This window comes from Hippocampus guttulatus, chromosome 18 (assembly GCF_054856545.1).
Source record: "Hippocampus guttulatus isolate MCC_2025c chromosome 18, RoL_Hgut_1.0, whole genome shotgun sequence".
Classification (NCBI taxonomy): Eukaryota; Metazoa; Chordata; class Actinopteri; order Syngnathiformes; family Syngnathidae; genus Hippocampus; species Hippocampus guttulatus.
Genome location: NC_141278.1, coordinates 10,596,330 through 10,622,096, shown reverse-complemented (window position 1 = coordinate 10,622,096; position 25,767 = coordinate 10,596,330). Strand labels below are relative to the sequence as shown.

The 25,767-nt window shown below is 41.6% G+C and overlaps 1 protein-coding gene across 2 annotated transcripts in view; it reads left to right on the top strand.

Moving 5' to 3' along the window:
• The window catches only part of gabbr1b (gamma-aminobutyric acid (GABA) B receptor, 1b), a 154,491-nt gene that overhangs the window by 62,168 nt on the left and 66,556 nt on the right, over positions 1–25,767 (top strand). For both annotated transcript variants that reach the window (XM_086136027.1, XM_086136028.1), the window contains 4 exons: positions 8,920–9,086; positions 20,110–20,244; positions 23,262–23,432; positions 24,631–24,732. In XM_086136027.1, the coding sequence (XP_085992153.1) occupies positions 8,920–9,086; positions 20,110–20,244; positions 23,262–23,432; positions 24,631–24,732 (575 nt within the window). The remainder of the gene's footprint in view (positions 1–8,919; positions 9,087–20,109; positions 20,245–23,261; positions 23,433–24,630; positions 24,733–25,767) is intronic.

Below are 25,767 nucleotides of genomic sequence, written 5' to 3'. Positions count from 1 at the left end.
CCCCCGTCTTACTGCCAAGTAGGTAACAGAAAGCCCATGAATAACAGATGTAGCCCCCAGCTTCTGGAGTCCTACCAAGACCGTTGCGCGAGCCACACTTAAAGATCATCGTCTTCCTCTTCCTCACTCTGCTTTCTAACAGCATTTGTTTAACACCCCGCCCCTGCTGTAACAAGCACTGTTATGTTCATCAAACAGATGTCAGGCACAGGCGGTATATGTGAGATGTGCGGGTCCGCCGGGAAGGTGCAAAGCGCTTATTTTCTGCGGCAAGTAGCAGTTTAAGGACAACGCGATGCAGTAGTTAAAGTTTTGCCTTAATTCAGCTCCCCCAGTAACAACGGTAATTTAATTTCATGGCTGCACTGGTCGGCAGTGGTTTCATATCCAATCGCATGGCCCGCTTTGAAGACAGGTGCTCGGCAGCAGCTCCGCCGGGCTCAGGTGGACGGAGGACACAGTAGAAGCGCGTAGTGCATATTATCATCGCATACCATGTGTGCAATACTGACAGCGAGCAGCCTCCAAGCCTTTCGTGGTCCGTTTGGCATGTAACACGGCAACAGTTAATATTATGACAATCGAACTCCTAATTGGGACTGGAGTTAATCATCGGTGTAGATTAACAACGCATTTTGTCAATGTGCTTGTGGAGGTTTTCTGCGGATGAAATTTGTTTGAAAAGCTTTGTTCATTGATAGCAAAAATATTGCACTTACGTCAGTGTTTCAGCGTATTTCTCTGGCTGTCAACAGCCTTCTCTTGGTTGCTTTCATTCAGTTTGTGTGTGTGTGTGCCCCTGCGCCCGCATGCGCGCGCGTGTGTGTGTGTGTGTGTACTGTCATCACCAAGGCTGACATTTGTGTCTGGAGCCCCGCATGCTGAAAGCCGCATACCATTGTGGATTCATGCAGCCAACCCCGACGTTCGGTTTTGACAGACAACAGCGTGAGATTGTACATGTCTGTGCATGAAATAGAAAGAATGTGTGCCAGCCTGATTTCTTTTTCATGCCCAACACGGCCACCTCGTTCAAAACTAAATGTGTTAAGTGAGCCGATCTAAATAGACAGAAGAATCCATGTCAGAGAAATGCAGCCATCTCGTTACCTCTGCGTCCCGCGTCCTAGACGCACAATTTTCCCGCGGGACGCACAGTTCCAAATAATGTGCGTTTTGGGACGCAAGGAAATTTCTCAGTCCAAAAAAAATAAACTACGGTAAATATTTTTTCCAGCAACGATCGCAGTTTGCTAATCGCCACCATTTTTGTTTTGATCTCGTGTCATCTCACGTGATGAGATTTCCGTTCTCGCCAGACGAGATTGGCGAGATCGGCCTTCACGTCGCGGAAAGCAGACGATTGCTAAGTTGTGTAACGTTAAAACAAGTGTTGCGAACAAGTGTTGCGAAAGTTTATTGCGGAGATATCACAGAGGAAGCGGCTAAAGTTGGATAGTTTTTTGCAATAATAGTCTTGTATGCCTGAATTATTTAAATTTTTGCAGCATTTGTTTATAATAAATTGATTATCAATGTATATTGTTGTTGTTTGTGTTATTATCATATGCGATTGAATCAGTTGACCATTTCAGAATTCGAAATTTGGGACTCTCTAAATGCATAATGGGACTCATACTTTTCTGTTCAGTGAGTTCCTGGGACTCGCAGGGCTGAAACTGTAAAATTATCACTGGAAATGTACCCTTGAAATGTAGTTTTAAAATAGCTTCATTAAAGATATGTTGGGCAGGACGTTTTAACCAAACAAAAATTTTCAAAGCCACATAACTCCGCTCAGATTTGCTCACGTCGGCTACGTGTTTACATATTGTACATACATATTCATATACATGTAGGCACTGTGTCAAGAAAATAGAATGCGTCAAGAAAAGCTAAACCTAAAAAATGAATTGACTTGATCTCTAACTTCACTTATCTTTGAAAAGGACTTGGGTCCTTCAGTGCTCAACTGTCCTCTCCTTCAACACTGAAAAAAGTTGTTTGGGCCCACTTCTATACAAAGCAATTCTCTGTCCAGGTTCTAGCTTGCAGACTTTCAATTGTTTAAGACTTACTGGATGGTATTGTGACAGAAATGATGGAGACCATATCGCATACAACGAATGTTCATATTTAGTAAATGAGAGATTCTTTTTACTTACTTTCTTCTTTAATATAGTTGCTGATATACCCTGCGTTAAGTCCAGGTTAATGCGCTGTAAGGCGCTTTGGATTATAAGGCGCACCTTCAATGAATATCCTATTTTAAAAATGTTTTCATATATAGGGCGCATGGTTTATAAGGCAGGCGCATAGAATAGAAGCTACAATAGTGGCTGCGGTTGCACTATGCATCCACTAGATGGAGCTACATTAAAGGGAATACAATACAATACAGTTTAATTTATATAGAGCCTTCACAACCGCTGCAGCTGTAAGAAAGTTATGACAACTGGTCACAAAGACGGACATGAAACGTATCAATACAAATGGCATTACAAAACAAAACTAAATGAAAGACAAAAGTTAGGAAGACAAATGATTCAACAAAAAGGCACACAAACCTCGTGGGCTCACATCCACAAGGAGCTAAATATCGTGAGAAGTCTTGCTTGTCTCCTTCCTTCATTTAGTCCGTAGTTAATTATGCTTTTGCTATGATCTTCATTTCATAATGGCTGCGCAGAGCTCCCAAAGTCGTCTCGGTGTGTGTTGGCAAATGCACGTTGACTGGCAGAACCTTATTCGGTTATATTTGGTTCCTGCTAATAATCATCACTAGATGGCATAGGAACACTCCACAGGGAAACAACTCAATGGGGAATATCAAGAGACTGTAACTCCATATATCAGGCGCATCGGATTAACGGGCCCCCTGTCGGCTTTTGCGTAAATTGAATGCGTTTAGGTGCGCCTTATGGTGCGGAAAATACGGTAATCGGAAAAAGTTCATCGAAAGCGTTACGTATGGCACCAATTTTCATTGCGCCTTTACCTGATGATGAAATTTTAAAATGCAGCTGCTCTCGTATCTGTATATGGAAGATTTAGTCTCCATTGCGAGACTAATAAAGCTTTATCTTATTTTTGCTGGAAAAATTCCAAAATCAGTTTCCTTTGTCTGTCATGTCCTTGATAAGCAGTTTTACAAGCTACATGTGCAGAGCGTTCTTCTCTGAAGTCACAGAAATAGATACATAAAATAAGATACAGTATGTCTCCCTTCTATGGCATAGATCAGGGGTCAGGAACAATTTTGACGAAGAGAGCCATAAAAGCAAAATATTTGGAAATGTATTTCAGTGAGATATATATATCTTATATAAATATCGATCTATATATCTTACGTAGCATGGGGCATGTCAAAGTGCCGCTTTGCATTCTCATCGTTTCATCGATGGTATTTTGTCATTGCAAATTAGACACACCGCAGAACCTGTTCTCTCCACAAAGGCGAATCCTTCGGTCAATTCGTCCTGACTATACTCGTCATCTTTTTTTCTTTTCTCCATCTATTCGTGTGTAGTTTTGAGCTAATGACCGAGTGGGCTGATTCAAAAAGTGGACGTTTACCTGTTTCCACAGCAACATAGGCCAGTATCATCCAATCAAAATTGCTCCTGGAGCGGACTGCAACGCGAACAGGAAATGAACAGTGAAAAATCGATCGATGGATGCATTAAACATGCGATAAAATTGAGTTTTATCTGCGAGCCAGGCATGGCTCGCGAACCATAGGTTCCCGACCCCTGGCATAGATCACCAAAATGAACGGAAGAGACGCACATAAATAACAAAAAAAAAAAAAAAAGGGAAAGCAGCCAGGTCCAGAGCTTTGCCTGGAAAGGAAATGGGAAAGAAGCAAACAAAGCAAGATGGATCCTGCTGCTCCAGGCGAAAGCAAGTGACAACAAATTGGCTGAGGATGCCAGAACTGACCAGCAAGGGGGCGGGGGAAACCTAACTAATAAGAACAAAGTGCAAAGATCAGAATCCGTTGCAACGGTGCGCACGCACACACACCCACACACACACACACACACAGTGAAACACATCGCCCCTAATAAAGAAATGTAGAGATGGATGGACTGTAAATGTAACAAGTAGTCGGCAAGCATGCGTCACGCTGGACCTGTTTAGTCACCACCCTGTTCGTTTTTATGATGTGGTAGCGGTGTTAGCTACAAATCGTTTGACTGGGCTAGCCTCGTCTGCGTTAGCACTGAGAGTAACATTCACTCTGTATCATGTGCTAGAGCAGAGCGATCTTGCTCGGTCGGCGTGTATCCCTGCCTGGTGACTCCCACCGAGGACGGCTACGATCATGCCTTCATGCCAAAGGAATCTAATTCAAGTAGCATTTTTTTTTCATTGTCATTTTTTAGCAGACGCGGGTGGTGTCATAGGCCGCAATGTCACCCTGCGCGGAGCAGAATCATTTTTGGGACGCTGGTCCACTAATTTACCTGGGGTTGCAAAAAATTATCCACATAGGAAATAACCGAGATCACGAAATAAGGTAATGCTGGAGTCTTGTAGATTTGGTTCCCTGGTTTATATTCATATATTTCACAATTACAGTGAAACTCCTCTACAATGAAATCATGTTTGCAGCAAGAAATTTTTCACAACAGGGGTTTTTTCACTGTAGGAAATTTGATCTCAGACACACACGCGCGCGCTCACACACACACACACACACAAACGTATGTGTACTCTATTTTTATTCCGATAGTGTATAAGTATGAGCATACACTTATTTCACACTTCATATAGTCAGTGTAGAAAGAAAAAAAGGGAAAGAAATTGTGAAATTTACGATCAGCATTCACTTTCACTTACATCAATTTCTTGTCTTTTATTTTGCTTCCTCCGTCTTTCATTTTGATCACGTTTACCCTCTCTTCCAGCGTCTTGTCTGAGCTGCTTGACATCCAAAGGTCCATTTTGCAGCCATTTTAGCAATGCAACGTTCTTGCTGCGTCTGAAACTAACAATAACAAATACTTCTGGACTGCTGCGCATGTGTAAACCAGTGGGGTGGTTGCTGTTGCCGCTCCCAAACGAAGCAGTAGAGGTCGCTGTTGGATTAGACTTCGTTGTAGTGAATCTCGTCGTGAGGCAAAAGCAGAAAAAATGATTTCGTATAACGCAACAGGGTTTTTTTTCGTTGTATGGGGGACAGGAGAGTGGGAATGGTGTTAATGCATGAAGATTTTTTCACACTCGGGGGTATTTTCGCCCATGTACAGTAGGTTTCGATGTAGAGGAATTTCACTGTTGTATTTATTAAAACCTCACTTCCTGCATTGATTGTTCTTGATGAATACACGCCATATAAAAGGCTACCCAAAAACTAGCGTGAAAACCAAAAGGTTTCAGATTTCATCCATTGATAGAGAAGTCTCCCAACACTTAAAGAGGACCAACAAACAAAAGGTTGCAACTTTGATAGACTTCAGAGTTCCACAGAATAGAATTAAGCCTCATAGAGTTTCAGTTCTCGTTGGTAGATACTTCCAGATAGACACCCGAGTAGAGCTCTCGATGACAGAACCGTTTAATGTGGGGAAGTTAAAAGGAGATACTATGCATACAGTAAAATGCAGTCTTATGTAACCTTCTGGATGCGGCCAGAAGCCCAAGTGTGATCGATGGCAACGACGTTGTCGCATTCGCGGCAGGAGAGAGCAGCTGTGCTGACTTGCTAATGTCGGTAATATTAACAATGTCTGAAGTAGTGCTGCTTAAAGTCTCTCTCTAAAATAGCCTTGAAACATTTATTTGACAGTTGTTTAAAAAAAAAAAAAAAGGGGCCAGGAATGAAAATCAAAACCTCACTGGTACAGAAGCACAAATCAACCCCAAATTTTTTTTTAGAGGTGCCTGGACCTCCAGATATGGTCTAAAATGTTTTCGGGTTCTTATGCTATTCATAATTGTTCTCCTTCTCATGAAGGACAAAGGAGCTTGAGTGTTTCCACTCGACCTCCACTTGGAGTGTTTATCAGTTCAATTGCTCGATTGGCTGGATATGTTTGGCTTGGCAGCAAAGTGGCCAGTGGATTTTGGTGTATTGGCTTTAGCTAGACGATTACTCGTTTGGCATACAAGGATCAACCACGCAAACGTGTCACGCTAGCAATAATAAACCAATTCCTTGGAAAAACACATAATCGGCATATGTCGATCAATGCTTGTCATTGCCGATTACCAAAAGCTATCATCCTTCATAGCCTGCAGCCCGTGAGTAGTGTAGCATCCTCTGCCTCTTTCCTTTTACTTTTCAATCATGCATACGAGTGAAGCAAAACAAAAGCTTCAAAAGGTTCAAGAACCCTTTCGGGGATAGTGGCCACTACAGTGGACAGCTTATCATGTTATCAGGTTACAGGATGCGTGAAAGGGTTAAAAACAAAATGAATGTGTTTATTTTTAGTTTTCGTGAGCAAAGTGCACTTTCTTCATTTTACTCATCGGATTTCACTGCATTCAACATAAAAAAAAAAATAAGGCTTTGTGCCCAAGAAGAGTGAAATAATTTTACTAGTATTTTAGTTTTTATCGATTGTTTCATAGTATTAGTGCAACTCGGCATAGTGTCTAATTTTTGGTTCAGTTTTAAAATGCACTGAATATTTACAGCTAAAAATAAAAATTAAGGCTACAGTATCACTTTAGCCAGTTAAGTTGCACCGTCATGTATAAATATGACAGGAATGCTGTTTATGAAAGTTGAATGTATGACCATCTTAATTGCCATTATTAATTTGTACGTACCTTAAAGATGTCAAGATGTGAGCTCATGATGGCGATTATAAAGGCAGCTGCTTGCTGGTGCGATTTACATTTGAGCTGATGAGTTGACTAATCGTGACGATTGCTGGAGATCGGTCGGCTCGCAAAATAATTGTGTGAGGCAGATTAAACCAGTAACTGAATCATGCTATTTTTTTTTGTCGTGCTTTTTTGCACTCATTTTGAAATAATATAATGAATAAAAAATAACTATTTAATTATATATTTATATAATTAAATAGTTTATATTATATATTTTTAAATAATTCAGTTATTTAAAAAATAACTATTTTTTATTCATCAATTAATCTATTCTTTTTTTAAATGGATTTATTAATTAATTAAAAAATGGACAAATCAATCCAATCGCTTATTATTATAATGGTTAGTGATCAATTAATCTATTATAAAAAATCTGATATATTAATTAATTAAAAAATTGACAGATTAATCCAATTGCTTATTATTATAATGGTTAGTGATCAATTAATCTATTATCAAAAAAATCAGATATATTAATTAAAAAATGAACAGATTAATCCAATCGCATATTATTATTATGGTTAGTGATCAATTAATCTCTTGTCAAAAAAAATCAGATGTATTAATTTATTAAAAATAGACAGATCAATCCAATTGCTTATTCTTCTCATCGTTAGTGAGCAGCTCTAAAATTAAAAAGAAAAAGAAAAGTGCAGCTCGCCAATGAGCTCAGTGTCAGAATCGGACGATCTCACTCATGGTTGATCTGTTTGGCGATTGGCAGCATCAAACCCTGATCAGAAGAACCGCAGTAGCAAACATTTAACAATGGAAAGAATTGTGCGATGGAGGAAGAACATCATCGCGCGAGATGTCGCAAGAGATGCAACAAGTCAGTGCGGGAGGACACGTTGCGCTTGAACTAAAACAAATCATGGCGCTAGAATCGCGGCTCGCAGTAAACATGACGAACAGAAATTGGCCCCATCCTCCCGGAACGATCATTGGTTCATGAAGAACATTTATTCGAGTTGGGTTGAAGGCGTTGCGTGAAAAATACCCTCGAAAAGTATGTTTGGTCGCGAGGGCAGGAAGGTGGGCGGGTAGTGACGAAGGCGAAGAGTGGGAGGAGATAAATGAGCGGGACTGTTATGGTTTTGCAAATTCAAAGTGGTTTGTGAAACAGAGAGAACATCCCTCCCTCTCCCTCCTCCTCCTCTTTCTCCTCCTCTTCCTCCTTCCTCTCTCACACGCTCCCACATGCGGCTGCTGTGCTGCTGCAGTCAGACCTCAGTCGGAAAACGTTTGTGCTGTGCACCTCCTGCTCTCCTCTCCCCTGTCTTCCTCCTCCCGGGGAGCTCGACAATTGGGATACTTTTCCATTTTGACACCTTTCCCGAGTCCTGCTCGTTCGACTCGGCTACTCCGAATGGAAACCAACAGATGATGCTGGTGTACTGCGGCGCTCTCCCGAGCCGACGTGTGTCATAATGCGCCTTTGGAGCAGAAAGCGGAGAATGTAGGCGGTCTGACAAGAGTGGATCCGAGCAAAAATTGCGACACTTTCAGATGTGTTCCTTCGTGATGGATCGTCTTCCTATTTGTCCATGGGGGAAAAGCAGATCCTGAGAAACAATCTGAAACGTTTCGGAACCATGACGGCCATTTGAAAATCTGGACTTCATATTCAAGTTGGGGCTAACCGAATCCCGCTCTTCTCTTTGGAATTTCCTACCAGTTCGTCTTTTTGGCTAACTTTGAGAGACTCATTGGACGAAAAAGTGAACTTACGATGCATTTTGGCATGAAGACCAATTAGTCTCTATCTATCTGAAGAGCAAAAAGTAAATCAAATGTCACGGTCAGTCAAATAGTATATTGCAAATGTCACCCCATTACCGAGAGCAAATCAAATTCGCTCATGGAGATTAATTTTTTTCTGGCCTACTCGCACGAGACCCGCCCCGAGCTCCAAAGTTCTGGTTGAATAAAACTTTCTCAAGTAACCTCCGAGCCTGAAGCACAGGACCACCGATAGCATGGCTGCGGTCTGGCAAAGCAGCTCTCACAGCAGGTCTGCCGCCGGCTTGTGTCTGACCCTGACCCTCGCTGTGGTCCTGTTCTGCCCCTATCCAGCTCTCGGCAAGAAGAAGCTATACATCGGAGCTCTCTTTCCAATGAGCGGAGGCTGGCCTGGAGGGCAAGCTTGCCTCCCTGCCGCTAAGATGGCCTTGGCTCTGGTGAATGAGAGAGCCGATATTCTTCCGGACTACGAGCTGGAGTTAATACATTATGACAGCATGGTGAGTAACTTCCCTTTTTTTTAAAAGTATATTTTACACTATAGCATCTGAATAACTACAGCACATGCCATCTATGTAACAACAAAAAGCTGATATGTCTATGAGCGAGGAAAAAAAAAATCAATAACCCAAACAGCATTTCATCACTCTAAGTTGTCCGTGCACATTCGTCAGATAAAATGTTCAAGCCGTTAGGGAGGTGAATTTGTCGAATCGTAGACCCCACAGCAGACTCCACAAAGGCCGAGGAATCAAACTGTCCTGAACTGCGGGAGATCAGAAACGTGTGAAACAAATGGTAGATACAAAGCAAAAAATGAGGACCACGTAAAAGTAACTAAACAGAGAATACACAAATAACTAAAAAAGTTGGATGGAGCTAGTGCAACAAGACATCGGACAAATAAATAAATAAATACATAATCCGGATTCTGACCTAGGCACACGGTAGAAATACTATTAAAACTCGTTCACTCCCAAAGACGTTTTTACACGTCTTTTCAGACTTGATCTAGAATTGGCTGCTGCTGAATAAGTTAACCCTTTCAGGGACAGTGGTTACTACAGTGGACAGGTTGTCATGTTATCAGGTTCCGGGTTATCATTATTGGTGCATGAAAGGGTTAATAGTTATGAAATAAAGTATTGCGATGAGAGTGGGGGGGAAAAAAGTGGAAGGTCGAAGTGTGGACTGTCTGCGGACTTAAAAAGTCATCTGAGTGGGTGAAAAAGACTATTCTTGGCCCGCAGTGAGAGATGTGCGCAACTCCTCCTCGTAGCTCCTATGCGAGCACAATGCATAAATGCTGAAGTTGGGCTGAACTGTCATGTGACCCAAACCAGCTAATTTAAAAAAATAGAAAATTGAACTTCCAGTTTAGCACCCCAGCGTTCTGCCTCAAGAGCTTGCCTTGCATGAGATACAAGTGTACAATCGCTGTTTTTGATGTGAGCCATGACAGTGGACAGCTATGTTATCAGGTGACAGGGTGCTTGAAAGGGATAAACACTTTTTTTGTAACTGAAATAGACCACTGTTGGATTTTATTCGTGTCTGTTTTGAGGATTTTATTTTTGTGTAATCTGGGTTTGACATTATTATCAGTTGTCCCTTGGCTGTAGAGTTTGTAGAGTGAAAATGTATAATGACGCCTGAGCTGTTTGAAACGATAATGTGGTCTCATACCCAAATGTTGTTAAATATTTGTTTTCCCCCAAGATGGTGCCCGAGTAGGCAGCCATCGGCAAGTGCTCTTCAAGAGCCTTGCTTTTTTTTGTGTGTGTTTTTGTGTTTTGTTTTGTCACATGGTGTTTGTTGTTATGTGATGTGGACCTGATATGGATTGTTTTCATCATTTTTTGGCCATGACATTTGTCAAGGGAGAAGATATCTGTGCTTGGTGGTTGTGCCTTCTCGGCAGCACGCCTGTACCAGCACAGATTTTGATTGGGCAGGGATGTCGGTGCCATTGACTGTCATTGCTGGACAGCTCCGGGGCACTTGTGTTTTTTGCACCTGAAATGGCCAGCATTTTTCACAGCCCCGCTTTGTTCAGCGGGAATGTCGGTGCTGTTTGACAGTCTGTGGCTGGATGGATGGATGGCTTGTGGAGCCGACGATGAATGAGAAGAAAGGAGCGTCAGCGTAGAGCGCACTTGCGTATTAGGAGTCGCCGCTTGGAATTGAAGCGGATTTACATGGGACAGGAAATGTGAGCCAATCTCGTTTTTCATCCTCTTTCATCTATAACTGCTTCAAACAACAAAGTGTATGCAGAAAAAGTAGTTAGGATTGCATGACTGTCTGTGTCTTATGTTTTGTGTTGTATTATTTTGCCATTTTATGTTAACTGTTCTTTTGATGGCGGCACAGGTAGCCGCAGCAGCTCCTCTCTCTCCTGTGGTGGAGAGGAAAGAAATGTCATCTGTGTCGTATGTTGCACAATGCACATAGAGCACATTTGACGAAAAAGTTACTTAACTTGACAAATCAGCTGTCGTACAGTTTGTGACCTTCCAAAGTATACTGTATTTTCCGGATTATAAATCGTTTTTTTTGGGGGGGGGGGGTTCCCATACTTTGACCAGTGGTGCGATTACGTCACAATGTGTCTGACGTAAGCAACGTAGAAGAGGAAGCGCCGCATTTTCTACCTCCCGTGTTGGCGAAGTTGTTTAAAAGTGACACAGAGTCTGAATATTTCATTGGATTTCATAATTTGGAGTTACACTGATGGCTAAAACGTGTTAGCATGTTCTTTATGCTATAGTTAGCTGAATAATTCTTAATATGATACGTGCACGTACCAGGCATGTTCTCCGTTCGTCATTCATGTGTCATGTAATGTTAGCATATCGTACACTTGTTATCTATTTTATTTTTATTTTAAATTGCCTTTCAAGATGACATGTACGTTCTCTGTGTTGGATTTTGTCAACTGAATCCCCAAAATGCGATTTATACTCGGAGTGATTTATAATCCGGAAAATACGGTAATGTGGCATAAAAACGCATTAAAGGGCAATAGCTGCCACTATCTAAGAAGTGCAGCATGGTAATTTGTACTGTATAATTTATGTATGTACAGTGTATAAAGTATATGGGCCGTACACGCGACAGTGAGCTTTCTTTGGATCACTGTCTGCTACATTAATTCACCTCGATAGTCACACCATTTCTGTCATACAGCTAATATGATGTCAACTATTCCATTGTAGGCAGGTGGTAGGATGTTGTCCTTATGTTGTGCTATGAAAAATGACAGTAAAAAAAATGTAGCTGACGTCACTAACCTCAAAATATTGGGACAGAGAGGATAATTAATTCTTTTTGCTGTAGACTGAAAACATTTGGCATGAAAATAGTACTATGAGGTAAGAGCTCAACAGTGCAGCTTTTATTTGCAGGTCTTTACATCAGCAACTGACACACAACTTAGACGACTGGCTGATGAATTTGGTTGCATCTGTCAGTTACCAGGCTTGAACAAAGGACACAGTTGCAGGGTTCAGAGTATAGGGGAGATTTTTTTGAGGGCCAGCGGCTACGGAATCATGTCAAGGGCTGTGGCGGGGGCCGGAGTTCATGCACAAGGAAGAAACACACTGTGTATTCTGCCCATATTTAGTCATGCCTGGCTAACTTTCTCATGCCCGCAGTGAAACTTTGCATCCTTGAAGCACTCATCAGTTAACTTTGATACACGACTTACTGGAGACTTTGTGAAGACGCACAGAGCATCGGAATGCACCCGTTGATACAAGCTAAGAATCGGTTTAGGAGAAACGAAAGTCCCGATGCCGCACCATAGTTTCGGTACAGCCCTTCTGATGATATAAATATGATGCGAATCCCTTGTGTCTTTGCACTTGTGATCTGCAGCCATTGTCTGTAACTCACATGTGCCCGGAATATTCTGCAAATCAAACCTTCGAAGGCACCGTTCATCGTCTCCAGCCTGTATTCGGATAACCAACATCCTCACTACCCGAAATGAAACGAAGACACGGAGGAAGAAAAAGGCTACCTTCCCCCCAACACACAAGACAAAGAGAGACAGGACTATTTAAACAAAAGGAAAAAAGGGAACATTCAGGGCGGAGCTGACAACCAGACTGGTGCAAATGACCTTCACCGCTCTGTGACAGCTGTTAATCTTTCTTTTATCAGTTCAAAAACATTTCTCCCAGAATTTGTTTTTGTAATACTCCAGCCATGTCTTCTTATTTTATATTCCGGATCAGGATGGATATACTCCACAAAACAGACCCCCCCCCCCCAAAAAAAACCGCAAACATTTTATACATACAAAGCTCGATCCACTCTGAGGCTCCGCTTAGTTCTCGGCACCTCCAGTGACGTCTGATCTGCAGACCTGAGGCACCAGGCAGCTGGTAAGGGTGCAGGAACTCAGAGATGTAAGCTGGGGCGAGGCCATTTAATTATTAGAAAACAAATAGTCATACATTGGTTTTCGACCAGAATCCATTCCAGAAGGCTGTTCGAAAAGCGATTTGTTCAAAATCCAAAACTATTTTATTAGCCCATGATTAGGGGCTAATCCACGATGCAGAAATAACAGTCAGATTTGCGTAAATCACAACAAACACGTCTGCTCACAATGAACGCGACACGAAGAAGCGTCACTTCCTCATATGTGGAAGCCGAGAGGAGTCAAGTGGCGTATTCGGGTATGCTCGAATATGTTTGGTCGAAAGCCGGTTTTCGGTCGTAATCCGAGGTGTAGTAATCTCGAATTTTCTGGTCGAAAACCGATTTGGTCGAGAACAGACATTTGAAAACCGAGGTTTGACTGTAATATCTTAAAATGAACTCTAAACTCTACTGGGACCCAGTGAAGAGACATCACTGTGGTTTTGTGCTCCCTCTTACGAATTCCAGTTAGGAGGTGAACAGCAGCATTTTGGACCAACTGGAGACGCTTGAGGGAGGCCTGGCTGTTTCCAGAATAATGTGCATGACAGTAATATAGCCAAGATGTAACAAAGGCATTAATTACTGTTTTACTGTTTTTAAGTCGTGTAGATGAAAGAAGCTATCTTTAACAACAGCACTGATTTGCCGGTGCAATATAAAATCACTATCCAATTGAAACGCAAGTTTGAGACTGTTTGCCTTAACTAAGATGCTAGGGGTCCCAGGCCAACAGGGTGGGTCGTACAAGGGCCACTGGGACCAAAAACTCTGTTTTCTTTTTGTTGAATTGTAAAATTCAGTGGCATCCACGATTTTAATTACCTCGACGTAAGACACAAGTGGTATTCAGGAGAACACATCCTTTTTGCTCAGCGGAACATAGATCTGTCTGTCATCCACATAGCAGTGGAAGGAAATACTATGTCATCTTAGGATGGAACCTAAGGACAAACAAATATGGTGAAAACAACAGGGGCCTCAAAATAGATCCCTGTGGAAGACCATACTACAGATGGGCAAAGCGGGACTCAAAACAATCTGCGTGCAAACCACTCGAGAGCGCTACCACTAATTCCCACCTGCCGGCCAGGACCACTGTTGTATACCATGTAAATGATTGTGTCCTCTAAATTGCTAATTTATCATTTCTCTGCATAAATGCTCACTGACATAAATGTAGACTTAAATTTGCACTGTGACATGCCTGTGCTTTTAAAAGCATCACCTTTATTCATTTGAGTTGCTCTGTATTGCATCCCCACTTCAAATGGCAGAGGCGCGGAGGGTTTTTGGTGGCATTCGACGTGGATTGGCATAACGACAGTAACCTTGACAACATCACTTCAAACAAACACTATTTTGGCTCTGCGACTGAATGCGCAATCAGGAGCAGACGAGTGTTTGTTGATGTTTAAACTAGTCTGGGTGGAAGATAACACTGAGCACACTTAGGTTCACCCTTTCCTACCCCCAGTAACCTGACAACATGATAAGCTATCCACTGTAGTGACTGCTGTCCTCGAAAGGGTGAATGTAAGAAATACTGGCTGTCCCTCCGAACACTTCTGCCAGAGATTCAGCAATGCTACAAAGTCTGTGTAAACCGAGCAGAGAATTTCTGACTTTCATGAGATCCGCTGAAAAGACGATTAAATGTCTGTCAGAATCCTGCTGTGCTGAAATCAGAAGACAGGTCCCAAAAGGTTCATAGTTTTATGAGGAAGCCAAGGGGTTGGACATAGACCCTATAGCATCTCATTTAAATGGGGTCGTGATTTCCCCAGTGTGCAGGGGTTAAGTCAGCGACTCGGTTTGTGCAAGGGTTTGACTGATTGACAGGCTAATCCTTCAAGCATAACAATGCCATTCACAGTGTTTGCACACACGCATTCTGACGTACACATGCATATACTCCATCAAGGATTTACATTCTGATTTAAACACTATTATGTATTGCGGGAGATCAAAATTATTGTCCAACCAATATAAGAAAGTACATTTACAAATGCACTGATAAAGTTGTACGAACGAACGTAGTAGCGAAAGTGTGCACACCACTCACAAAATGTTCGGGATATTTGGCTTTTAGGTGAAATTTCAGGACGAGCCTAAAATCCATTCACAACTTTACGGGATAAGTTAATGTGACCTTCTCTAAGCTTTTGAATGCACATGTCCAACTGGTGAATGTTTCAGTACTTTTTGCACAAGTTGCTGTTCTCTAACGAGGAGCTTAACTTTCTATGACTCTTCCAGTCTCCCAGTAGCTCTGTTGCAAGCTGCTGATGGCTCGATGGCCACTTGCATCTGAGAGCATCCTGTTTGAAGCATCACAATGGCAAGAAACTATTGATACATTATTGGGCGTCGTCTTGGTCTCATTATGTCAAAAATGTGAACAGCATGAAGACGATCACATCAGCTCTAATAGAACCTGGACATTTATTGGTCGATTGAAGGATCAAACTCACGGTTTGAATTTTTGCCGTTAAGCGCCTTGCGAGAGAGCAGCAACTTGTGCATTTAACAGTTGGACATGTGCAACATTCAAAAGCTTTGAGAAGATCACCTGTAAAGGTCGGAATGCATTTTAGCCTTGTCCCGAAATTTCACCCAAAAAACAAATATCCCAAACATTTTGTGAGTCGAGTGTTTATATACATACATCTTTATTTATATAGCGCTTTCACAACAGGTGCAAAGCGCTTTGCAGAACAGTTAACATAAAATAATAAAACACATTAGACAGTTCGAAATGAAAGAGGGGAGAATCAAAGTGTCCTTTCATCGGTGGATCAGAGACCTCACACTCAAAATGTGCACACGTTTGCAACAAGCTACGATTGAAAGTAACCAAGAAGCTGTTGCGTCCATTGGCGAAAAAAGAGATCGGTTCGGTTCACCTTCGTGCCATGTAAATCCACTTCAATTCCAAGCGCCGACTCTCAGCTCCAAATACGCATCAGCGCTATGCGCCGACGCTCCTCTCTCGTCATACTTACCTCCACCAGCCTTCTATCCAGTCGCACCAACGCACTGTCCAGCAGCGCCAACATCTCCGCTGAACAAAACGGGGCTGTGAGAAATGTTGCCCATTAGAAATGCAATAAAAAAAAACACAAGCACTGTCTAGGACCGACAGTCAAATGGCACCGACATTCCTCCCAATCAAAATCAGTGCTGCACAGATTCTTCTCCATTGACAAATGTCGTGGCCAAAAAAAAACACCCGCTGAAAACAATCCACGCCGGGTCCACACGACGTAACAACAAACACCTTGTGTCAAAACAAAAGACAAAAAAAATAAAAATAAGACGACCCCCTCTTTTTCAAGACTCAAATTTGAAAAGACTTTTTGAACACCAAATTAATTTTTATACAGAAAATAATTACAGTACATCTGAAACAAATGATTCTAACAATATACTGTATTTGAGAGAAAAAGCATGTTATTTTGCCTCATTTAAATCTAAAGTGCAATCACATTCGTAAATGAATGGCTTCTGGTTTTTGAAATGTAAATGACATCATAACTTCTCCTCAGCTGCCGATTAACCTGGCCGATCTTCGACCCACTTTTTTCCAGATTGTCACTACGTTTCTCCATTTTCTGTTATCTCTTCTATTATTTTCTTCTCTTTTCCTTCTTACCGCTATTTTTAATTTTTCTTCTTCGTCCTACCGCTATTTTTATTTTTATTCTTCGTGGCAGGGGTTCACTTTGGCCTCGGGAGTCAAGTTCAGCATTCGCTTCAATGATATCTGGCGTCGTGAATGGGTATAATGTCTAGACCCCGAATATAAGACGACACCCACTTTTTCAGTTTTATTTCAATGCAAAAAACACCATCTTATATTCGGGCCAATACGGTATTAGCCATAATTTTTATAAATCTTAATACATGTTAAAATATAAATGAACATACTGTATTGATATACGGTCATTTAAATTTTTAGTAAATGAGGGATGCACCAATTGCTCACACAATGAGTGATATCGGCTTCCCTAAACGTTCATTCATCGTTTGGACCGTTTTAGTCAATGAACAGCTGCTGAGTCTAACTTTCCTTTGGCGCTTGCTTCGCAGTGCATTCGACGACGACACGACATTTCAATGCAAAAAACACCGTCTTATATATCTTATATATGTATATGCACATATATGTGTCAATAATGTGACTTTAAAACCGTCGCCATGACGACAAACTCAAGGCATGCAATGATGCCCAATGTATGACTGAAACGCATTCTGTCATAGCCAAGGTTAAAGAAAATTTCCAGTGCTCCGTGTTGTCAACTGAATGACTCTTAAAATGATAGGACAGGCTGTACAGTCTCGGCGAATGAGGTTTAAGTTTTGCCGAGGTCTCACGCAGTCTGTTGGACTGTCGATGCATGTAGGGTCATGTTTGACGGCGGCTTCTTTTTTTTTTTTTTTTTTTTGGAAAAGGGTTTGGTCTTCTCATTCTGTCATTTCTAAGAGCTTTATCTCTGCGGCGCTTGTGATGATCACTCTGCCAAATTGATAAGTTGAGCGTGACCTGCTTTGTGTTGTTGCTGTTCTGCTCCTGCTCGGATGAATGTAGAACAGCGACAAAGCTAGATGGGATCATTATATAAGACTCTTCTTCTTATTCCTGTCACTTAAATCTGTGCAATTGTGACGGGTTGGTCACCGCTCCAGCTTGGATCCTTACAACTGAAGACTTTTGACAAAAGCGATGGAAAATGAAAAACTAAATCATGAATCATTGGCAAAACTCTCAAAAGCCACAAGCCTCCTGGTATGTTTCTCAGCACATTTGAAAATCTAATATCCCATTTCAGCAGTTCATGTCAGGTGTCCGGGGACTAGTCTTTAATCAACCATATGGAACCGAGATTGATTAATATGCTGCACCTCGGTGATTATGGTTTCATTAATAATTTTCTCCAGATCTGATTTGTGTGTGTGCATGCGTGCGTGCGTGCGTGCGTGCGTGTGTGTGCTTGTCTCTTCATCCTCCAGTCATGACGAACATGTTGGTCTCTGGTAAATCTACTGCATCGGCTATGGGGAAAATAAAATCCAATTTTAATTTGTCGATTGTATATGTTTCAACGTGATTTTAAATACAAAAGAACTAAGAATGTGTTTTTAAGCATATTTATTTCGAGAGTAGCCCCACCAAACCTAAGTTAATATAGCTGACGTCATATTATTGTCATGATCCCGTTCTTGTGTGTCTCCAGCAGGTGGCAAACGAGGGCTTTCCCTTCAGCGTGCACACCCGCTGCCACGTTTCAGTAGCCATGTATTTAAGGACTGATAAACTGCCCGCTGCCCGTCGGATTATTTGATCTAGTTGCTGTTCTTGCTCAATTGTTTGTTTTCTCGACCTCTCGCTCTCGTCATAGTCGTTCTTTTGTAAGTATAGTTTTTGTTTCGTCATTTGATCTTGCGTTTGTTTTTGCGTGTGAATTGGACTCTTGACGTTTCGTTGGTTTTCTCAGGTGAACAATCTCCTTGCCTTTTGCAAGCGTTTTTTTGTTCATGTCTTGTTTTTCCTGGTTCTTGTTGACCAGCCATTTCTGTTCATACTTTTATTGGTACACTTTTGTAAATCACTTTGCTGTGTTGTAATTTAATGCTGATTCTGCATGACATTTTTTTGTGTGTGCATATTTAACCAGTGTTGATATGCATAACAGGATCTATACACTGATGAATAGTATACACCCCCGTGGCGTGAGCTTTGGGACAACTGCTCTAAGAAAACCTTAACATATCATATATACATTTCAGAATGGTTCATTTCTGACATAAAATTCATGATGAATAATTTTGTTCAGCAATGTAATATAGCTATACCGTGATATGACATCATGAGAATGTACCAAATGACATTTGTAAACCTTAGAATTACCAACAAGCCAATATAAAGTCAACCCTCTGTGTCTTGCACACTGATACGTGATTAAAGCTGAATGTGCCTTTAGCCTTATCACTTAAATTGCTTATGGATTTTTCATTTACTTTAAGTTGTAATTGGAAAGCAAGCGAGTATTTGTGACTCAAGGTAATGCAACTTGACTGGTTGGGCAAATGTCCCCCAGCCTCCAAAAATGGAGCCTCCCCTGACAAGGCCATCAGGGTTGAGATGACCTTGAAACATGCCTCACATTGCCTCCTTAGCAATGCATGTGCGTGACCTTACGTATTGGTGAGATCGCATCTGAATGAGATCTGATATTCGAGTTTTTTAAAGCTCCAGTGTTTCCTCCATGGGGGGGCTCCACGCTGGGAGGTGTGGCGGCTGTCATTCTTGTCAGCGTGAATGGGCTCCCCTTGGGTGCTCTTTTCCTCCGATGGTTTCTCTGTGCCTTGCCATATCTTTTTTTTTTTTTTAATATATATAGTTCATCAGGGTGTGTGTGTGTGTGTGTGTGTCTCTCTCTCTCTCTGTTCTTATATATGTAAAATTTTAAAAATCCTCGTCTCACCCCTCGGGTGGTGACCGTCCCTTATTCAGCTCGGGTCCTCTAGCAGAGGCCAGGAAGCTTGAGGGTTCTGCGCATTGTCCTTGCTGTTCCCAGCACTGCGCTTTTCTGGACTGAGATGTGATCTGTTGCAACCATTCATCCGGTTTGGGGGTCACTGCCCCGAGTGCTCCGACCACCACTGGCACAACTGTCACCTTTACCTTCCAGGCTGTCTCCAGCTCCTCTCTGAGCCCTTGGTATTTCTCCAGTTTCTCGGGTTCCTTTTTTCTGATGTTTCCATCACTTGGGATTGCTCCATCCACTACAACGGCTTTTTTCGTCCCTTTTTCTATGATCACGATATCTGGTTGGTTCTCCATTACCATCTTGTCAGTCTGCATCTGGAAGTCCCACAGGATCTTCGCTCGGATCAGATCACATATATATATATATATATATATATATATATATATATTTCTGAATTGTGATTTGTTTACCGTTGTGCTGTGATTCACCCCCCTCAGCCCTCACCCCAATGTATATATGTGCCTTAGATCAATTCAAGTTGGCAAACACTAGCATAGCATTTTCACTGATAGCCATATTGTATCTCTGTCAACAGTGTGATCCCGGAGAAGCCACCAAGCTGCTTTACGACCTTCTGTACACCGAGCCCATCAAGATTGTACTGATGCCTGGCTGCAGCTCAGTGTCCACACTGGTGGCTGAGGCTGCCCGCATGTGGAACCTCATAGTTGTAAGATTCACATTTGCAACACGATGATGCAACTTTTTGTCATATCATAGCCATAACAGACTTAATGAGAAAAACAAGATATGCCTGATCATAGCAACGGTAGATTCCAGATGCATCAGAAGCCCGATTTGTGATTCGTAAATGCTATTTCCTCCTGACAAAAAGGGACCAAACTAATGCAGGTACCTGTAAAAAAAAAAAAAAAAAAAAACTTTGTGTAGATGAGACCTTCATATCACATGACATATTAGGACAAGAAATTTGTGTCCAGTAAATGTCAATTTCTTCAAATTGCCAGCCTGTGTGTATAGGTTTGATCTATGTAGGCAGTCTTTGAAGTGAGACTTTGATAATCGTAATCGCCAGTATAAATTTAATGCTTCTCTCTCGACTGATTTTCAAGGCTCGGAGAGCACATGGGGAAATCGGGCTTACACTCGGCTGTAAAAAAAGCAAACTACTGCAATATAAATACATTGAAACATTATAACCCACTATAAACACTTGTAACTTTAATGACAAAAGTTACAGGGCATTTGTCATAAAAGTTAGTCCTGAAACAAATGTATCAGCACTTTTTCTACAGTGTGTGTGTGTGTGTGTGCGTGTGTGTGTTTGTATATATACTGTGTATATATATATATATAATATACAGGTATATATATATAAGAAAGACTCATGTAAAATTTATGAAAATCGGGCGCACCACATCATAAGGCGCATGGAATAGGAGCTACAATCGTGGCTGCAGTTGCATTATGCATCCACTAGATAGAGGTACGCTAAAGGAAATACAATACAATACAATACAGCTTTATTTATGTAGAACCTTCACAACCTCTGCAGCTGTAACAAAGCACTTAACAGAACATTGAAAATACTACGTCCAAAAATTGTCGGCTTTTGAGAAAATTTAATTTTAGGTGCGCCTTACAGTGCTGAAAATATGGTATCCACATTCATAACAGTGCATCCTTTAGATAACGTTAAAGAAAACAAAAATGGTCATATAAATCTGCAGAATAACTTTGTCACCAATGTTTATGCTCCCTGCGCACACTCTGACAAAAAGAGCGCCACTTACTGCCGTGGATGTGCAATTACAATTTATTCTAGTGCTGCTAAAAAAAAAAATTTTAAAAAGCATGTTCCCTGGCGTCACACCCGTAAAATAATGAATAAAAGGAATGAAAATAGGACATGAAAAGGTCACATGAATTAACGTGTGGGGTGTTCTGTCAGTTCTGACCTTTACTGACTGGGTCCTACCATATTTTTTAAGAACTTATAGCACTTATGTCATTGTGTACTGTGGGACAATACCGGTAAGAGGTGCACTGTTCCATTTTTCATACAGTCGGCTATTTATATGATCGTGTTCCTCCACTTGCTTCTGTGAGACAATGACCCACATTCCTTCACCGTTGTCCGCCATTGTGACTAAGATGCCGTACGGGGCTGGAAGGAGGTTGGATGCGATGCTGACATTCGATGAAAAAATAGCCAACTACAGTTTATTATTTATTGGCAGTGCCGAAACACAAGTCACCCTACTATCTCCCCGCCCCCCGAGGTTCATTTAGTGATGAATTTCTATTCTTCCTGCTCTCAACCAGTGAGAGGAAGCCACAGAACCTATAGCAAATCTACAAAGCTTCGAAAGAATGTGTAAACTCACACAGAGAGGCTTCAACTGGCTGGCCAGGGGGTTTAAAACTTGGCAGGGAATTATCAACAACATCAACACACCTATCCAACATTTCCCAAAAAATCGATTTGAGGTGTTATTTATATATTAGCAGACAATGTTGACTATTTACCTGTTGGACCATGTTACGAAGTCATCGTATACAGATAAAGATTGTGTGTATAATTGTCTGCTGTTGAGAAAGATAGCCATAAGAAATATTTTTGCAAAACTATTGATCCTGAAATGTTGCTATAAATCATTTGGCTAAGTGTATTTTCAGCCACTTTGAACCACTGAGAAAGCCACAGAAGTTAAAAATAGAATTTGGAGCCAAATCCTTGATTCGCTCTTTGTTACAAATGACTTGCGAATGGAATTGAGTCATTGCACTTCATCGTCCAAATGACAATTGCAATTTGATCGAAATGACAAATAGGTTGCCTTTATATCATAACGATTGGATACCCAGAGCCTGGCATTCACTTATTTAAAGCTTATCGTTTGAACCGGCCAGTATTGAGTTAGATGTGACGTCCGTCAACCACTTGCACTCGGTTTGCCATTTGATGCCTCTTGCAACTCCGGCAAAATTATTCTTTTAAACTTAGCTCAACTGGTTTACAATGGCTGATTTAAACAATATTCTGTGTGCCACAATAGTTCAAGCTTAGTCCCACGTTTTTTTTAGGCTTGGAGGTTTTACCGTATTTTCCGCACTATAAGGCACACCTAAAAGCATTCCAATATACCTAATATATGAATCAGTATTCGGATTTCTTGAGCAGTATTTTAAATATTCTGTAAAGTGGTTTGTCAGAGCTGCAGCGGTTGTTAAAGCGCTATATAAACAAGGCTGTGTTGTATTGGATTGTATTGTAGTGCCTTTAGCGTAGCTCCATCTAGTGGATGCATAACGCAACCACAGCCACTATTGCAGCTTCTATTTTATGCGACTTATAATGCAGTGCGCCCAATATATGAAAACCGTTTTAAAATAGGTCGATCATTGACGGTTCGCCTTATCCGCCGAAGCGCCTTTTAGTGTGGAAAATAAGGTACATTGAAAGGCAAATCCCTCTTCAAAGACTACGCCATTGTGCAGACATACGGGCAATGCAAAAGGTTGTCACATCAGGATACTGTGAGTCTTTGATAAGCAAATGGAGGAACCCAAATCAGAATGTACAAGTATGTAATGTACGTGTTTGAAAGGGAACTGAATGACTTTTCAAAGAAGTGAACCTCTGTAACTGACCCAAAAGAGAAAAGGAAAAAAAACATGTAGCATATGGAGTTGTTTATTCAAAACATTCTTCTTCCCTCTCAGTTGTCCTATGGGTCCAGTTCTCCAGCTCTGTCCAATCGCCAGCGCTTTCCTACTTTCTTTCGCACTCATCCGTCTGCCACGCTGCACAACCCCACTCGAGTGCAGCTCTTCCAGAAGTGGAAATGGACCAAGATTGCCACCATTCAGCAGACAACAGAAGTTTTTACATCGGTGAGTAAAATATGCTTCTTAATACAACACAGCAACAGTAGCTTTTTTTTTTTTTTAACGATGATGTGCATAGTCCACTGATGATAAGCTGTTGTGACCTTTGTCCCTGAAAGGGTTAATGCATATCTGTTGAAGTCAACCTAAAAATGTGTTCGGATCCAGATTATTTTACCAGGCGTGACCACGTCACAAAATAAAATTGAGTAAATTCAACACACGATTTTTTTTTTCAGTCTGTGTGATAACTGTCCATTCATGTTACTTTCCAAATGCATCAAATGTGCTTACGGTGCAAGATAGAAGCTCCCCTTCCTAATGGGTTTGAATTCGAAGAGCAAAATGTGGAACCCATCGGGGACTAGGAACTATTATGAATTATTGTGCTCAACTGAATGCTTTGGGATCCATTTGTACAGATGTTGTAAATTGGATTCTATGAAGATAACACATTCAAAGAAAAGGGTCATTTATAGCATTCAGTAGATTGGCTGTAAGGGGAAAGATAGCAGTTACTTGCTGATTTTTTTTATATGTCTCACAGTCTTATGAGAAAACCATATTGTTCGATATGTGATCCATGTATAATTTAACTATCAGGTTCAGTAAACGGCTTCTACAAGCAGAAGTGGCAAGTCTTCAGTGCAACGGAATGGAAGTTGAATTGTCATTGCTAATTGTATCATGCTACTTAATATTTACCGTGACTGCAAAAGTGACACCACAACAAAGGGTCACTGGAGAAAGAGTGGTTAGCATCACTCTGTGATTGACATTTAGAGGATTATGACCTCCAACCTGCCCAGCTGCCTGAAAATCATGCACAAAAAAATGGATGCTGCAACAACAAAAATAGAAGCAGCTTTTTTAGTGTTATGGTTACAGGCTGCCTTTAAAAAAGGACAGTTGTTTCTGTCTTCCCCTTTTCGCACTGCTCTTTTGTCTGCTCTATTTCTATTATGGCTAGTGGCTGCTCACTTTTTTTTTTATCTCAACCTTGAATGTCACTTGCCCTTCTCCGTGTGTGTGTGTATCTTCCCCCACCCACAACTACGAGCTTTGTAAACAAGCGCCTCATCTCGCCGTGACGCTTTTATTTGACGCAGCGGTGTCTTCGATTATTCACATTCCTTTTTGTGACCTTCCTTCTATTAACTTCTGTCCGCCCCCCCCCGCCCCGACCCCCCCCCGTGCTTGACAGACCCTGGATGATCTCGAAGAGAGGGTGAAGGAGGCTGGGATTGAAATCAGCGTTCGTCAGAGTTTCCTCACTGACCCCGCTGTGGCTGTCAAAAACCTGAAGGTGACTTAAATTGCCTCTTCCCCTTTTTTATCAGTGGTCCCACTTCACCACGTCCTTGGTCAGTGGATCAATTGCCGACATTTTAAGACAACCTCAACCCATTCTGGGACACTGGCCGAGTTCCAATTTGTTTTAATTTCCGTTGATTTCAATTACCGTATTTTCCGTACTATAAGGCGCACCTAAAAGCATTCCATTTTCTCAAAAGCCGACAGTACGACTTATAATCCGTTGCGCTACGGACCATTATTCTGATTTCTTGGACGTATTATTTTAAATGTTCTGTAAAACTCTTTCTTACAGCTGTAGCAGTTGTGAAAGCTCTACATCAGGGGTGGCCAACCCGAATGCGGCTCTTTGGCCGGCTCAATGCGGCTCTCGGTCTTTCAAATGACAAGCGTCGAAAACTGCTCGCCAGTGGAGCTGCCATTCAAACAACGGCGTTAAATACACAGAACTGACTACGTCAGCCTATCATCAATCCCGTGACTTGATTGACATACAGGGCAACCAATCAGATGACATCTGAATCACCGCTCATGCGCAAACAACGCTGCTCAGCGCTAAACGCTAAGCTAGTCAGCGAATTACCTCCGATTTTAAGGCAGTGGTGTCCAATACGTCAATCACGATCAACCCGGAGCCAGCGGACTGGTCCCAAATCGAGCGCGAACGTTGGGAGGAGAAAATAGGGGCGAAAAAAACTTTGTGTGTCTGTGTGTTTCGATTACGTTCATGTTCGGTGACGTTCCGGCTGTCGCTCATCTCAGCGTGCGTGCGTACGTGGTTGCGTATGTAAATAAAACGGTATTGTATTCCCTTTAGCGTAGCTCCATCAACCGCAGCCACTATTGTAGCTTCTATTCTATGCTCCTTATAATGCGATGTGCCCTATATAGGAAAACTGTTTTAAAATAGGCCATTCATTGAAGGTAGGCCTTATACGCCAAAGCTCCTTATGGTGGGGAAATACCTTATACGGACACCCCTCAATGACTTCCTTTCATAGTTGCTGTAGACTGGAAACATTTGATT